Genomic DNA, 15,307 nt, shown 5'->3' on the forward strand with positions numbered 1-15,307 from the left:
TTGTACAGACTTCTTACTTGTACAGGCTTTTTACAATTGCCTAGCACTTTGTGATTTAATTTTTCCTTTCTTTCTAAAGTTTTTTGCCATCTGTTATTTACTTATATCTACACACCCTGTAATTTTCAGCTCTACAGAACTCTTGGAGAAATAGAAGAGAAGTCATCTTTGACAGAGAGTGGTTCAACCTTACTGTTCAGGTGCTCATTGAAGTGCAGTCTGTGTGCATGATAGGGATCAGGCCTCTGCCTCCTCGAGGGGGATGCTCCACCTTGAGAAGGGGTGCTACGCTGCCCACTGTAGGGAGGCGGGGGACCTACTCCGCCCACTCTACGAGGGGCTACTCCGCCCACTGAAGGGAAGCTACTCCAGGTAGATATCTTCTGTTGGGTTGGTGTAGTCCAAGAACTCGGCATAGAATCTCTTGAAAGCAGCTCTGTTGACATCATCATTGTAAGGAGAAAAGACAAGCAATATCCAAACAGTTGTAAAAAGAATTAAAGAACTTCAGAGCAAGATTAGAGAAATAAAGTGGAGATGGGTGTGTGGATAAAAGAATCTTGCAAATTGACAAATATTTCCTAAGGGCAGTCACTACATATGGGGTAAAAGACAGTTACCCATTTGTCTAATCAAGGCAGACAAAGGATGGCTTGGAAGTAGCTATTTCATCGCGGTTGATATAAGATGAAAATGATGCGTTGCAACTGACTCGTTTTCCAAGCTACTAAGTGCCATGAGTTCCAGCCACTCATAACATAGTTTAGTGAAACTATCCCATATATGCATTACATTTTTGTTCTAGTTTGAACCAAATACACTGTAAAACATTCTTTGGCCATGTGACCGTAACTTTGAATTTCAAGCAAATCTTACAAGCCTCTGATATCCATAGCCATATAGTTTTCATTTCCTCGCAGATTTGTTAGTGGACAAAAACAATTGAAAAATATTTCAGCGTGTCCATCTACTTCTATCCTTTAACCTACAGCTGACCTTTTAACAATATTTATCAATAACATCATAAAACTCATGGTACCCACGTCTGTAAAAACAGAAATGTTTGTGTGCATTTTTTAAATCTGCAAATTTGGTGAGAATAAAGATTTGTGATGATAAAATACACACAAAAGTTCTTGTCAACACTATATGCACTGAATGCCGGTGGCAATTTGTGAAAATTTAATGCCAAGGGAGTATCTTGCTTTACAATATTTTGTTGCCTTTTGCGAGTCTTTCAATGAGTTTGAAACCAAAGAAGTTGATACCCCCCCCCCCCCCCACTGCTTGGCATATAGAAAGTGGTCACATAATTCTACAAGAAAGGCTAAAGTTGGTCAGGCATCACTTACCCCATAGCCTCAGCTAAAGGCTGGGCAGTCTGTCCATTCTCAGTAACAAATACATGGCAGGCAAACCTCCCGTCACTCGGATGTTTGGTGATGAAGCCAAAATATCTGGGGAAGGAGCAGACATGAGTGAATTCAAATATGGGTGCGGTGCCGCCGGTGTTATTCGCTCGCTACTAAATGCAGTCTGAGAGTGAAGTTAGCCATCTAATTTTACGCTAGTATGCAGGTAAAGTGTATTACTATATGAATGTGGCTTTTAAACTAAAGGGTATGACTATTGTAACTGAAAATCTTTGCACAAGGTTATGGCAGGCCAAGTGCATCGTAAAGGTGATAAAATCAATGTCTTGAGACAAAAAAAAAAAAATGATAGAATACATTTCTTTTGTGGGTCTCTGTGCTCTCTAGGAACAGATTTCTTGGGTGATTTGTTTCAACTTGTCATAACGTTGATGTAGGTCGCTGTACACATACCCATATACTATAAGCACCTACTTGCGTAAAACTGTATGGCTAACTTCAGTTTCAGATTGCGTTACTCCGCGAAGCTCGCAATAAGAGTGAGTTTTTTGAGCGATGACAGTGCAAATCGACTTCGATATCAGCACTCCCCGATATCTACTTTAAATGAAATTTACGTGAGTGATTTGAAATAGGTTATCAAGTATATCCTGTGATTTTGGTGCAATTGGGTATCACAGAATCTGAGATATCTATAGGGTTTATGGATACAAAAGTACATTTAGCACCGCCTGTAGCAGGCTCGCTAGCGGACATACCGCGGTACCGTACCGGTACTTGTACTACATGTTTGTGTGGCAGCAGCAGCGGGATACTACAGTACATTATACTAGACAGCACGGTGATCGCTAGCTGCACACGGCCCACGGAGCGTAAAACTGAGAAAAATCACCAGCACCTCCGCATTTTATCCTCGTCCAAGTTTATTTGAATAAAAGAAAGCCAATATACCGTATCCTTAGTTTTTTTAACCAGAGAAATTGACTAACCATAAAACTCGGGTAGGTACCCGCCTCTAACCCGAGTTTTTCTCAGGTCCTTTATGCAACAGGGCCCTGGAGGGTTTTTTTTTTTACCTTCATATTCATATCATCTTGGATTGCATTTCATGGAATACCAGACAAGATTGCATAAGCTAGGGCCAAATAATTTCTGACATCCTTTGAAATAAAATTATTTAGTAAAATCACTACTTGATTTGGCACTCATGACTTCATGCAGTTTTCTGTTTGTTTTTTTCTTTGTTCAGTAATGGAAACCTGAGCTTTTGCAGCCTGCCAAATGCTTACAAAATATTTGAGTAATCGCAGTCCATAAAACTATAACTGCAACACACATTGCAGTTTGCACAAGTCTTGCAGTGAGTTTGTACATCTCACTAGGAACCTTTCTACGGATCTATGATATGAGTTATTGTGAAACTTAGTAGTTACAATTAAAAGAATTACCATTTTCACGAGTTGATTACTTGTGTGCATGCACTATCTGATAAAGGCAAAATAACTATGTTCTAATTATGGGTGCTACATCAGTGCAGTTTTCTATGGTGTTAATACAGCCACTATGGCATTGCTAACAGCAATTATTGGATACGATCTGATATGGGACTCAGACAAGCTACAGGAGTTAACATGAATTTGTTCTGCACAACTACTCTGCCTGATATACCAACTAATGTCATTCATAGCAAGTATTGTGCTTTTTGCCTCAGTCACTCAGTCAAATCTTTATTGATATCTAAGTACTGCTTGAATAACCTAGATTACATTATGTTGTTCTTCAATAACAATGGGCTTATCTTTCACACAAAGCTTTTCTCTTTACTCCTCACAAACTGACCACCTTTCTCTCTAAATCTTAGTTTTCTTGGAGGTGTCAAAATATTTGAGAGAATGTAAACTGTATGCACTTATTCAGGTGCAGAAGACCTAATTCCTTCACATCATGAAGCAAACAGGAGCTCACATCAAAGTAACTAGCATTCTCTTTTTGGTTAATACCTTACACTGCCATCTATCTATTAATGCCTTGTTGTATCTGTACGGTCCTCTTTGAGAACACATTAACTTTGAATTTGTTGGTACCTGATAATAATCCATGTATATCAGGGCCTGATACCAACAGTGGCCCAGTGGCCATGGGCCACTAAAAATTGATGGTAGGCCGCCAAATTTCCAAAAACAGGATCATCTTTACGTGGCCCGATCAGGCGACTAAGATTTAAAGTGGATTGTTATGTTCATGTTTTCTTTTATATGGGGAAGATACTCGTTTTTTTCAGGTCACAAGATTTGAAATTTAAAGATATTAGCGGCCCCAGCGGCCCACCAAAGTGTCAAACCCTATGCACATGAAGACCACAACACTTTCTGCAATAGTTCCACTATCTATTAAACAGATTGTTGTAACAGGTACACACTCACTTTGGGCTGGAGGGATGGAACCCACAGTATGAGATGTTCTTCAGTGAGAAGTAGTAGTTGAGTCCACGGTTCTTTCCACTAAGAAATTTCTCAACTTTTTTCCTGACAGAATCCTTCTTCTAGAATTCAAAGAACACAAAATAAAACATAACATTATTGGTGACTACAAATGAGAAGACTACAGCACTGCACAGATTTCGATTAAGACTGCCTCCATCACTCTTCTTCCGTGTGTGTGTCAAACTTTTATTTTGGGGATTAATTTTGACATTGTCCATTCACACTTAGACACACTGCTCAGATCTGTGGATAGAAACATTGCAATGTTGATGCAAGCAAAACATTAACTTGCATAATTTATAAAATCATGTGATAACTTGCTTCTTCTTATCTCTGGTTTTACAATAATCAGCGACAAAAGCCAAGAACATTGCATATTACTAATGTGCACCATCTGTTTCTATGAACTTTAGGTAATGGATTGAGACATTCCTCATCACATCAAACTGAACAATTCTTCCTATCGCATATAGCCGATATCAAGCAATATCACCTTCCAATACTGATATTTTTGTTTTGTATCATCAGCCCAGCACTGGGCTGCTTGGGCTGTTTTGTAGAAGATTCCCATTCATCAAATGTAAAGTTACAGATTAGAAAATAACTCTATTACCTGATAGATTATAAGACAGAATTTGATACAATCTGTGAATACTAGTACTTCGTTGTTCAATGTGCATGAAAGCATACATTTACACATCATGGATTCATAACCGAATAAGTTTAAATCCTAAGAATTAATGGCAAAAAGATTAGAGCATCACACACATTCAGATTCGGAGAGCTATATGCGACAAATCACTCCATGTCAGACAAAAGAGACTACATGTTGGTCTCTTCACCTCCTCACTCCTAGGTGACTTTGATTGGTCCACCATCCGCACACCATTATCACTGATCTCTAGGATGCATTTTGTTGGGGGTCGAAGTTCAGGGGTCATCCTTCGCGCTGTGACGACCTTCTGCATGGCTCGGCATAGCACCTCGTTGCCACGGTGAAATGACGTTTCGATGGAACCAAGAAAGTTGAGTCTGAATCGATTCATGTGAACTCTCCTTCCATGAACTCCTGCATGGGAATAAGTTGATCACCTATTAATACAATGCACCTGTTTCTCACAAAGTTACTTACTGAAACTTTCACCCTTGAAACAGTTAACCCATTCTTTTCAGGGACCGGGTATACCAGGTTCCTAAAATGTACACAAGAATGTTTGCATTCATGGCCTGAATTCACATTTCTTTGTACTATACTGAGTAGAGGAGTGACTTTGATCAAAAGATTAGAGTTTCTGCTATCAATAGCAGTTCCTTTTCTGTCTCAGAATTGCATGCATTTTTCTTTATAATTCAGTTCGGAGTTGGCTCAAGTACAAAGTGGTACAAATGACCTTATGTTTTTTCTCTGTTGTTAGGCCTTTCACTCATTTTCAAAGCGAAATAATGCAAAAACTTGCCCGACATAACAATTTATCTAGAATTCAGCTGTCTAGTTCAAACAAGAAATGAACATGCTTATACCAGGTGACCAGAATGGTTCATCACTTTAAACACTTGTGGGAAGCATCCATTTCATTTCATTTTTGTTTGTTTTGTTGTTGTTGTTGTTTTTTTTTGTTGCATTGACTGTACTCACAAAATATCTCCTATTGTCAAATACTAGGTTTGCTGTCAGGTAGATGTGCTCACACGCACCATTTATATAAGGATTCCCTGAATAATCAGTACATTTCCGATGCTTATCTCAACAGATTTAAAAACCAACATGCCTATAGGTACCAGTGACCAGTTCCTGCTCTGGTGCAAAGCGGAATTCTGATGCTGAAAACTTCTTTTTGATAGATAGTCCTCTGGAATAGCCCAGTTGTGTGTTGGTGGGTGGAGGCGCACAGTGACTTTGATTTTTAGTATTCATTTATTGTATTTATACACTGTATCTAATGTTTGACACATACGGTTTTTATAAATTTGTATTTTTGTATTATTTGGATTAAATCTTAATTTTCCTGTAAACCGTGAGATTAGAAACAACTATAGTAAGTGCCTAATAAATGAATTGTGTCATTATTATCATTATTACCAGTATTATTATTTCCTGATTTTTCACGAGACTGACACCTCACCTGGCTCTGTATCCACATCAGCTGTAAATTCGCGTACATATCTGTTTGGGAAGCACCCCTCGTCACCTGTTCTCAGGTTGATGCCCTCATACCACAGGTCGTCACCTTTGACCTCTACATAGATGGGATCACCCACATCCAGTAGGAGTTCATCGTCATGGCGAGGGAAGAACCGGTAGAGAGCTTTGTGGGATTGCGTCTTCAGTTCACCATCAATAACCAGAGTGACAGGCTGGAAGCTTGGCTTGTCCTCATCTATGCACAACATTGTAGACAAGCTTTAAAATCAGTGCATTGTTCTGTGATTCAACACACTTTTCTGACATATAAACTGCTCATATCTGCTCATCAGTTTCAGTCTATATATTCTGCTATCATATCACGTTACAACTTTGCAGCAGTGGTCACAGAATGTTTTTTTCAGGGTGGGACGGGGATGTGGGGATGGGGGATGGGGTAGGTGTCAAGGTCAGTGGTTACCCCTCCCTGATTTTTTTCCAATTTTTTTTTTTTTTTCTATGGACAAGCCAAAATAATGCCCCCCTCCCTTCCACCGGTTCTGCAGCCCCTGTGGAGGGGAATAGTGCATGACTTGTAACACATTATAGATAATTGCAGTGCACTCCAATTATAATGAACACTGTTATAATGAAACTTGTTACAACAAAGTGAAAATTCATGTCCCAAAACCATTGTCAGTATATCTTATCATATACTCTACTGTTTGCCTATAATGAAATTTCAACATAACGAAAGAAAACTGCTGCTCCCAAGGACTTTGTTATTAACATTAGCCCCCTGTAAAATCATTACTTAACAACTATGCACACAGCATGGGTTGATATTTAAGCAGGCAGTGAAATGGAGATGGTCATTTTGCCTCTAACAAAGATTCTGCTAGGACTGAAAGCTCAGGCCCCTTTTAACTCCAGTTTACTCCATTGGCTCGCCACTATTGGATAAGCAGTTTTCAGCAGCTTTTTTTCTTTTTTGCTACACCAGGCAGTGTAAGACTAGAACAATACAAAAATATAGGTCTGTAAAGTCATAATTCTGAAGGGATAACTTAACAAAGTTGCATCAAAGCTTTCAACATGAGAGAGAGAGAGAGAGTGCATCACAATATCTTGGTAGGCAAGGTGACTAACCTGATGGATCATCGTTCTGAGTAGGTGGTTTCTTGATGGGCAGGGTTCGCTGTTTAATGGAGAATATCCTGCGCTTTGGGTGGCTCTCAGGACTGGAGTCCTCCTGGAGCAGTAGGTTGGTATTTGAGAGGAAGGGGGTGTAGTGGGGACTGACTCGGTTCACCATATTGGCTGGTACCTCCTCATGTGGCAAGACAGGTTGGAGATGGTGGGAATGTGATGGTGGAGGAGCTGAGGAGGTATGGACACCAAGATGGTTGGGTCTGGCTGGCTGGGATGACGGTAGTACTGTGAGGAGATATTGGCAGTGGTAACACACAGGCATTATGGCTACGCACATTACCAGGCATTGTAACTGCACCAATAGCTTTATACACTCCACTTCATTACCTCCGCCAAGGGGGGAGGTTATGTTTTGTTACCGTTGGTTTGTTTGTTAGTTAGTTCGTTTGTCCGTGTGCAAAATAACTCAAAAAGTAGTTAACGGATTGGGATGAAACTTGCAGGAAAGGTTGAGAATGACACAAGTACCAAATGATTAACTTTTGGTCATGATCCGAGAATTTTGGGGGGATTTATGAAGGATTTTTGATATTTTGGCAGGTTGGGTCAATGAACTTGCGAGTTCAGGCTGCACGTATTTGAGGTTTGCATGTGCGCACTAAAGTGCGTGCTCTAGTTTCTGCTAGGGCGAGGAGCGCCGTGTAGTTGAGGGTTTATGACGTAACAAAGGCTTCTATATTGGGAAATCGGGCAACTCTGCACACAATGCTGTAAGTACATAGGGGTGGAAATCACTGATATCTCTATGGAAGAACAAGATCAGTGGTGGAAGTGAGTTGCATGCTTGGCGGAGGTCTGCACCCTCAGAGTGCTTCTCTAGTTTCAAGTTGTTACAATCTAAGCTTTATTTTTATGTCTTCTTAACTGCTCTCTGATCATGATTTTTTATTCCATTTTATTTTTTAAATGTCTCACTTGTGTGACATAATCAGTAGGTCATGAAGCAAAATCATAAAAGCTTTGCAAATCAACAGAATGAAAATGAAGTGTGTTTTACAGATTTTTTTTTGGGAAAAAAATAAACAATCAACCAACTACAGAATAAGAGGGTTTAATGCCAAAGAGACCTGCATTGTTACAGTACCAAGAATTCATTACGGACCAAGAATCAAGTGAAAATGAAGCCTACCTGTGAGGGGAGTTTCAGGCGTGGTAGCAGGAGATGTAGATGACTGGGGCTGGCAGTTGTCTGTGGGTGACTGTGAATCTTCGGTGGGTGACGAGAGAGGCTTCTGTTCCGCTGCCATCAGTTCTGCTTGGAGATTGGCTGCAGGAACACACATAAACATCCCATCACAGCATCACTAAAACATGGAGTATGTAGTACTATCCTCAAAACATTGCATGGTAGTATGTTGAAGTGGGACTCAGTTACAGTCATACAACAATTCATCGATATTATATGCTTTTTCAAGGCTAAAGACTTTTTTTTTAATACTCCCATACTTCTTGGGGGGTTTTCACTTCAGTCAAGCTATATTGATCAATTACCACTTTGGAATCAAAATGAATCACATTCTTCTGCCATGAGAACAAAAAAAAAGCAGTTTGATTTAAATAGTGAAATGATAAATCATTATCATGATCTTTATTGGTACTCAGTTTAAAGGTAGGGAATCCCATTTGCATGCCTTAAATGAAGAGTTGTATAAATACAGTGGTATGTTGAAGAGAGTATCATTTTAGAAACTCCCATAAAGTATTGAAAGTGGAAGGTAACATTTAGTACATTTTTATTGACCATTAGATTTTGAATTGAATTTTTTTCGGGGCCCATCGTAAATTCCAGTACATTACTAGGCTACCTTTGCAGACCCATGCACTGCATGTGTGTCCATCATGCATATTTTGTGAAGAAAGTTCATCAAAACTTACAAACATTTCTATATACATTCTTGCCACACACTATATGTTATTACATCAGCTCTTATACTTTTAGATTTGTGTTTATAGATAAAACAAGGAAAAGTAGAAATTACGCGGTGCGTAATATATGTCCCCGCCGGAAGTAGCATTTAGTAGCAAAATGTACAATATAGGTAAAAAGATCAAGGTCAAAGGTCAAAGAAGTCAAAGGTCAAAATTCTATGTAGAAGTTTTGAAGCCCTCACCTAGTGCCATCACATAAAGCAAACGGAATCGAAATCGGGTTAGAAATGGCGAAGGAGTAGCATTTTGTAGCCAATGTACAATATAGGTAAAAAATCAAGGTCAAAGGTCAAAGAAGTCAAAGGACAAAATTCTGTGTAGAAGTTTTGAAGCCCTCACCTAGTGCCATCACATAAAGCAAACGGAATCGAAATCGGGTTAGAAATGGCGAAGGAGTAGCATTTAATAGCAAAATGTACAATACAGGTCAAAAATCAAGGTCAGAGGTCAAAGAAGTCAAAGGTCAAAATTCTGTGTAGAAGTTTTGAAGCCCTCACCAAGTGCCATCACTTAAAGCAAACGGAATTGAAATCGGGTTACAAATGGCGAAGGAGTAGCATTTTGTAGCAAAATGTACAATTTAGGTCAAAAATCAAGGTCAAAGGTCAAAGAAGTCAAAGGTCAAAATTCTGTGTAGAAGTTTTGAAGCCCTCACCTAGTGCCATCATATAAAGCAAACGGAATCGAAATCGGGTTAGAAATGGCGAAGGAGTAGCATTTTGTAGCCAATGTACAATATAGGCAAAAAATCAAGGTCAAAGGTCAAAGAAGTCAAAGGTCAAAATTCTGTGTAGAAGTTTTGAAGCCCTCACCTAGTGCCATCATATAAAGCAAACGGAATCAAAATCGGGTTAGAAATGGCGAAGGAGTAGCATTTTGAAGCAAAATGTACAATATAGGTCAAAGGTCAAGGTCAAAGGTCACAACTGAAATTCTTTATAGAAGTTTCAAAGCTCCCATGTAGTGCTATCATATAAAGCAAACAGAATCAAAATCGGGTTAGAAATGGCGAAGGAGTAGCATTTTGAACATTTTGATCACACACGGACGCACGGACGGACGCACGGACGCACGGACGCACGGACGCACGGACGGACACACGGACACACGGACACACACACGTACGGAGCCCGTTTCATAGTCCCCTGCTCGAACTCGTTCGGCGGGGACAAAAATACAGAAGACTGTAACAAAAAGGCTTAAGTGTGGCTGACACACAGAACTACTGAGTAGTTGAGTTTTGTGCATTATTCAAATTGTAGATAACTGTTGACTTCCAAATTTCTCAGCAGTGGCCTAAACAAGTCCCCTGAGGTTCATATTTAATGTTTTGCTGTACATTTTGGGAGGTCTGTAAAAGGTATCCCCTACCTTTAAGGTCTTAATACATTTTCTCAATCACTCTTACCTGGTCGCTGAGTTGGCATTTGCGGAAGTTTCCTTCCTTTTCTCCTGGATTTTTTTCTCCTTTCTGAAGACTTCTGACTTGGACTATGCTCATTTTCCTAAAAATGACAAAAAAATACAAACAAACACATATTTTGTATGAATACACACACACGAAAAAAAAAAAAATCATCCCTTTATTCTAGATGTCCATACAAATATCAAACAAATCTCATGTTTGATGTGTAATCTTTAATGAACCTGAAGTGTTGGATTACAAATCACACTGAATATGGGAGTCAAAATTGATAACAAAAAATATGCCTTCCTTGCTGTGACACTTTTAGCTGAACGTAATCAGCTATCATTACAAGTACTTGAACACTAATAAGATTGTTCTTGGTGTCTTTCATGTATTCTACTCATCAACACAAAACAAATTAACTCTTACAACAACTGTAACCACATTGCCAAGTCATTGTTAGCCTTGAAATACTGATTTTTACAGAGTAACTACAGTCTTACATTAAAAACAAACAAACAAACAAACAAACAAACAAAAAGAACAGCATACTTTTGGACAAATACTTTAAAACAGCAAAAGAATTGCATGTCACACAAGTGTAACATCAGGAGGAGTGTTGCTCGCATTTTGCAATTATCACACTGATGTATGCTGCACTTAGTGATTTGACTTACATGTCTACAGTATTTTACCTCAAATTGTGTAAGTGATGAACAAAGTGAATTACAATTTAGATACAGTTGAACCTCTCTTATCCGGCCTCCCTTTATCCGGATCTCTCTATTATACGGACGCAATCTCGCCGTGATTTTTTATTTATTCTTTTTTTTTTTATAATTACGGGAGGAAAGGGGGATTCCCAACTCCTCGAGAACTCCTACACAAACACACATGAATTACATATTACTTCCAACATGATTAAAATACATTACATCAAATTTCCTTCCAAATTGTTTACCTTCAGACATTTTAACATCCCCAAACATCCCCAAATCATCGCAAGAACATGGACAGATTATGCGCTCGAGTCCTCTCAATCGCATTGCCACATATAGGTCCATACACAGCCGTTGATATAACTAGATAGACATGCATTGTTTCGAGTCATTGGCTGAGCAACGAATGATATTGAACACTCAAAATTTTGAAGCGTAGTTTCGTCGACTCGTACTGTTTATTTTCAAGATCTACTTGATACATTTCTTAATAATTATTTAGGTAAATCATCCGAAGAATTTATGAAAGAAAATGATTTCATTCTTGCAAACACGAACCTCTATTTTGGGGTCTGTTACTGAGTGTACCAATGAAAAGGTTGCAGTATACACATTAGTACATGTGGTACTACAATGGGCTACATCAGTACATGTGTATTATGTACATGTTTAAAGCATTGAGTCTCCTGTATCCAGCCAAATCCATTATCTGGATGAGCCCCGGTCCCGACTTGTCCGGATACGAGAGGTTCAACTGTATCAATGTTCAAACATCATCAAATATCAATGTACATATCAGGAAATCTTAGGCATGTACATGGAAAAAAATTGTCATTTAAAATGACGCACAGCAAATAACAATGTGTACTGGTTTTCTCAGTCATTTGAGTAACTCAGTGAGAGAACACACCATCATGATCTTTCCCCTATGAACACAAAGAGGAAGAAGGAAAAGAGAGAAGAAAAAAAGAAAAGCATGCCTTCAGAAGAAGTGTTGTGGTCAGTCTATCAGACTATCTATCCATCACAAGGTCTGTGGTTCAACCTTCCTGGTTGCAGTGGTTGCGCTCCCAGGCAAGGAACTTTATTCTCATCGCCTAGTATCTCAGAGTGGAAATGATCACCATCAGTCCTGGGATTGTTTCCATAGCAGCCATGCTAAACATCATAATTTGTCTTTTGAATTTGGGCTGTGCATTTTGCTGACAGATGTGTACCTTTTGTGCATGTTACAACTAACTTGCTCACAGTGCATATTGTGACTTACTTTTAGACTCCTTCTCCTTCTTGTTGATGAGTCCTTTGCCTTACTGACAGAGCCTTTCTCTTTGTCCCTGTCCTCGAGCCGCTCTTGATCCTCTACCCGCTCCCCATCCCTCAGTTTTTTCCTCCCTTCATCCAAGATGGCCAGCAGCTTGCGAGCCTCATCCCCTGCATCCTCCTGACTCAGCGGATGGGACTTGATGTCTTCCGAAATGTCAAGCTCAATCATGTCGTCTCGAAGTTTCTCTGCTTGGGAGCCATCCTTGGAGCTTGAAGTTGAGCCCAACCGTCTTGGCTTATCTAAGACACAGCATAAGGCATAAAGATCTACAGTGAATACTCATAAAATCTATAGTCTGTCAGTTGTTAAATAAGTTTCTGGGATAACAAATGGAAGGTACTGTATAATGAACTGCATTACTTTTTTGTGTTTTTGTTTTTATCAATGACAAATTGAACTATCATGTGTAACATTGTAAATGGACAGAAGGAAAGATACTACATTAATTTGCAGCATTTCCCTTCTTTTAGTTCCTCTTACATGTCTGGTCAATCTTTAGCTATGCAATTTTCATATCGAACATCATTAAACAAACATGTAGCTATATGCTAACCAAATTAAGTGGCTGTGTATAGAGAGCATAATGTTGTTTTCTTTCCTTTCTGCAGCTGCTAGAAATACAACATAGTCGCAAGAATGAGACATTGTCACTGTCAACCACAACTTACTACATAATGTGAAGGAATCATTGCTGAAGACAGAACCTGTAGGAGATCCTCTCTCAGGGCGCTCCAAAATGAAAATGTCCTCACTCTGAAAGCTGTCCAGACTCAAGTCATGTGTCAGTCTGTAACTGAGTGGGAAAAAAAAAATCAATAATAATAATAGCAATTCACTTAAGGTGGGACTAAACAGTCATAAAGCTCTTGTATTGGGCAATGGGATGAACACTATCATGCCTCAAAATGTGGCCATGACCCAGGCTACTTCAAGATGGACCAAATCTGAGTCTCACTATAGAGGCTTAGAGCCTGCATTCAGAATCATCAGTGGGTATCTATAGCTAAAATGCTATTTAACATTTGCATAGGAATGTGTGTATAGAAACAAAACTCAGCATTACTTTGCAGTACAAAAGAGAGCATTATAAGATTCATCTGTTTCATACAGTTGACTCATATCTTTGTTACAGAAATCTGCTTTGCAGCTTTCATTTACAAAGAAGAATATGGCTCCAAATATGAAAAATATTCATAACATACTATATTCATATAATGTGTACTACACATGGTGCACAAAAACCCCATGAAAAGCATAAATTTACTGGCACTATTGTTGAGTTTATATCACTGACTTCATGTTCATTACTGACAAAGTTCTAGCGTAATGCACAATGAGTCAATTCCTGCCTGCCTTGGTGTATCAAGACTTGACTGACTTTGTTTGTCCACATATTATAGATTCCCCCCTATGCATTTTTTTTAACCAAGATAATGAAAAACATCAGCTAGCTGCTGTTGTGATTTTAATTTATTTTCATGCTATTTGATCCCTAGATTCTAGGATTAATATTAAATTTACTGAAATTAATTGGCAATTGTGCACTTTACAGCCCTATATTATCGGTGTGAGATTTTACCCTAATCGAGCAGTGCGTGCGAATTCGAGTTCCTATCAGGCGCCGCGGGTCAACAGCAGGTCTTCCGGCACTGTACTGTGTTCATGTGTGTGAGATTTTGTGTTGGGATGCATGCAGTGTGTGTGAATGTGTCAACATGCGTGTGCGTGATGAAAGCTCGTACGGCACGCCACATGGATGCTCTAACGCCCTTCCCTGCCTGTGCGGCAGGCGCGGTATGATTGAGCGCGAGCAGTGCATTGGCACACAATTGGAACGCAATGAGTGGTAAACTTCCGTGCTTCAATCATGATTTTAAATGAATGAAATTTGTGTTTATGTATTAAGCAGGGTATCACTAATTAACCTATTGCAGAGGGCATATGTCCGGTCGCGCCTTGGCAGAATTTTTCTGTAAAATAATAATGAAAAGACCCAAAATCTTATCTCAATTCGTCAGTCTGTTAGTGTTTATTTCGTCTACACACAGTTGCCCGACCAGACGCCGTGCGAAGTGTGTATAGCTACCGATTTACGGGCAGCCACTACATGGAGATACACACACACACACAAGCCTCGCCCGCGTGGTTGGTTTGCGCAATTTGTGATGGGTTCGGATCGGGATGGATGAAGAGGCTTGTAAATACATGTATTCACGTAACTGTTGTGGCGAGCTGGTGCGAGCTAGGAAGTTCAAAAATGGAATTTATTGTATCACAGACTACTGCAAACTTTCTCACACTTTGCACCACGATCATGGCAATTTTCTGCAATGCAACATTGTATATTATGTAAAGCTCGATAATCCTGCAGCGGAGAGAAAAGGCACACAAAATCACGATCGCACCTTGTTCGATGTGTCGTGAGTGAGGCGGCTTTTAGTGACCATATCACTTGTCAAACGGCATTCCATACAGCAAGAGAAACTCGCCAGCTGCTCAGTGCGGGATGGTTTATGGGATATCACCTTAGCACAAGGCGAATGAGGTATCGATAATATAGGGTCGTAAAGTGCACAATTGCCAATTAATTATCATATGGTCTAGATCTAACTTAGCTAGAAAATCTAGAGGTACCAGGTAGAGCACTGGGCCTACAGACTAACTGTTTAGACATCTACGTCCAGCAGAGACTCTGCGTAAAATATCTAGTTACTCAGACTACCCCCGTGTGACCTAG

The 15,307-nt window shown here is 39.5% G+C and overlaps 1 protein-coding gene across 1 annotated transcript; it reads right to left on the reverse strand.

Moving 5' to 3' along the window:
- Nucleotides 1–341: 341 nt before the first annotated feature.
- LOC140228974 (JNK-interacting protein 1-like) lies at nucleotides 342–13,307 on the reverse strand. The gene is made up of 10 exons (XM_072309232.1): nucleotides 13,239–13,307; nucleotides 12,514–12,809; nucleotides 10,528–10,624; nucleotides 8,320–8,457; nucleotides 7,128–7,415; nucleotides 5,980–6,234; nucleotides 4,699–4,925; nucleotides 3,797–3,915; nucleotides 1,353–1,457; nucleotides 342–436 (listed from the first exon to the last, which is right to left on the reverse strand). The coding sequence occupies exons 2-10, from the start codon at nucleotides 12,736–12,738 to the stop codon at nucleotides 364–366; spliced, it is 1,527 nt and encodes a 508-aa protein (XP_072165333.1). The 5' UTR covers nucleotides 12,739–12,809; nucleotides 13,239–13,307; the 3' UTR covers nucleotides 342–363.
- Nucleotides 13,308–15,307: the final 2,000 nt, after the last annotated feature.

The sequence above is a fragment of the Diadema setosum genome, chromosome 5, assembly GCF_964275005.1.
Source record: "Diadema setosum chromosome 5, eeDiaSeto1, whole genome shotgun sequence".
Classification (NCBI taxonomy): domain Eukaryota; kingdom Metazoa; phylum Echinodermata; class Echinoidea; order Diadematoida; family Diadematidae; genus Diadema; species Diadema setosum.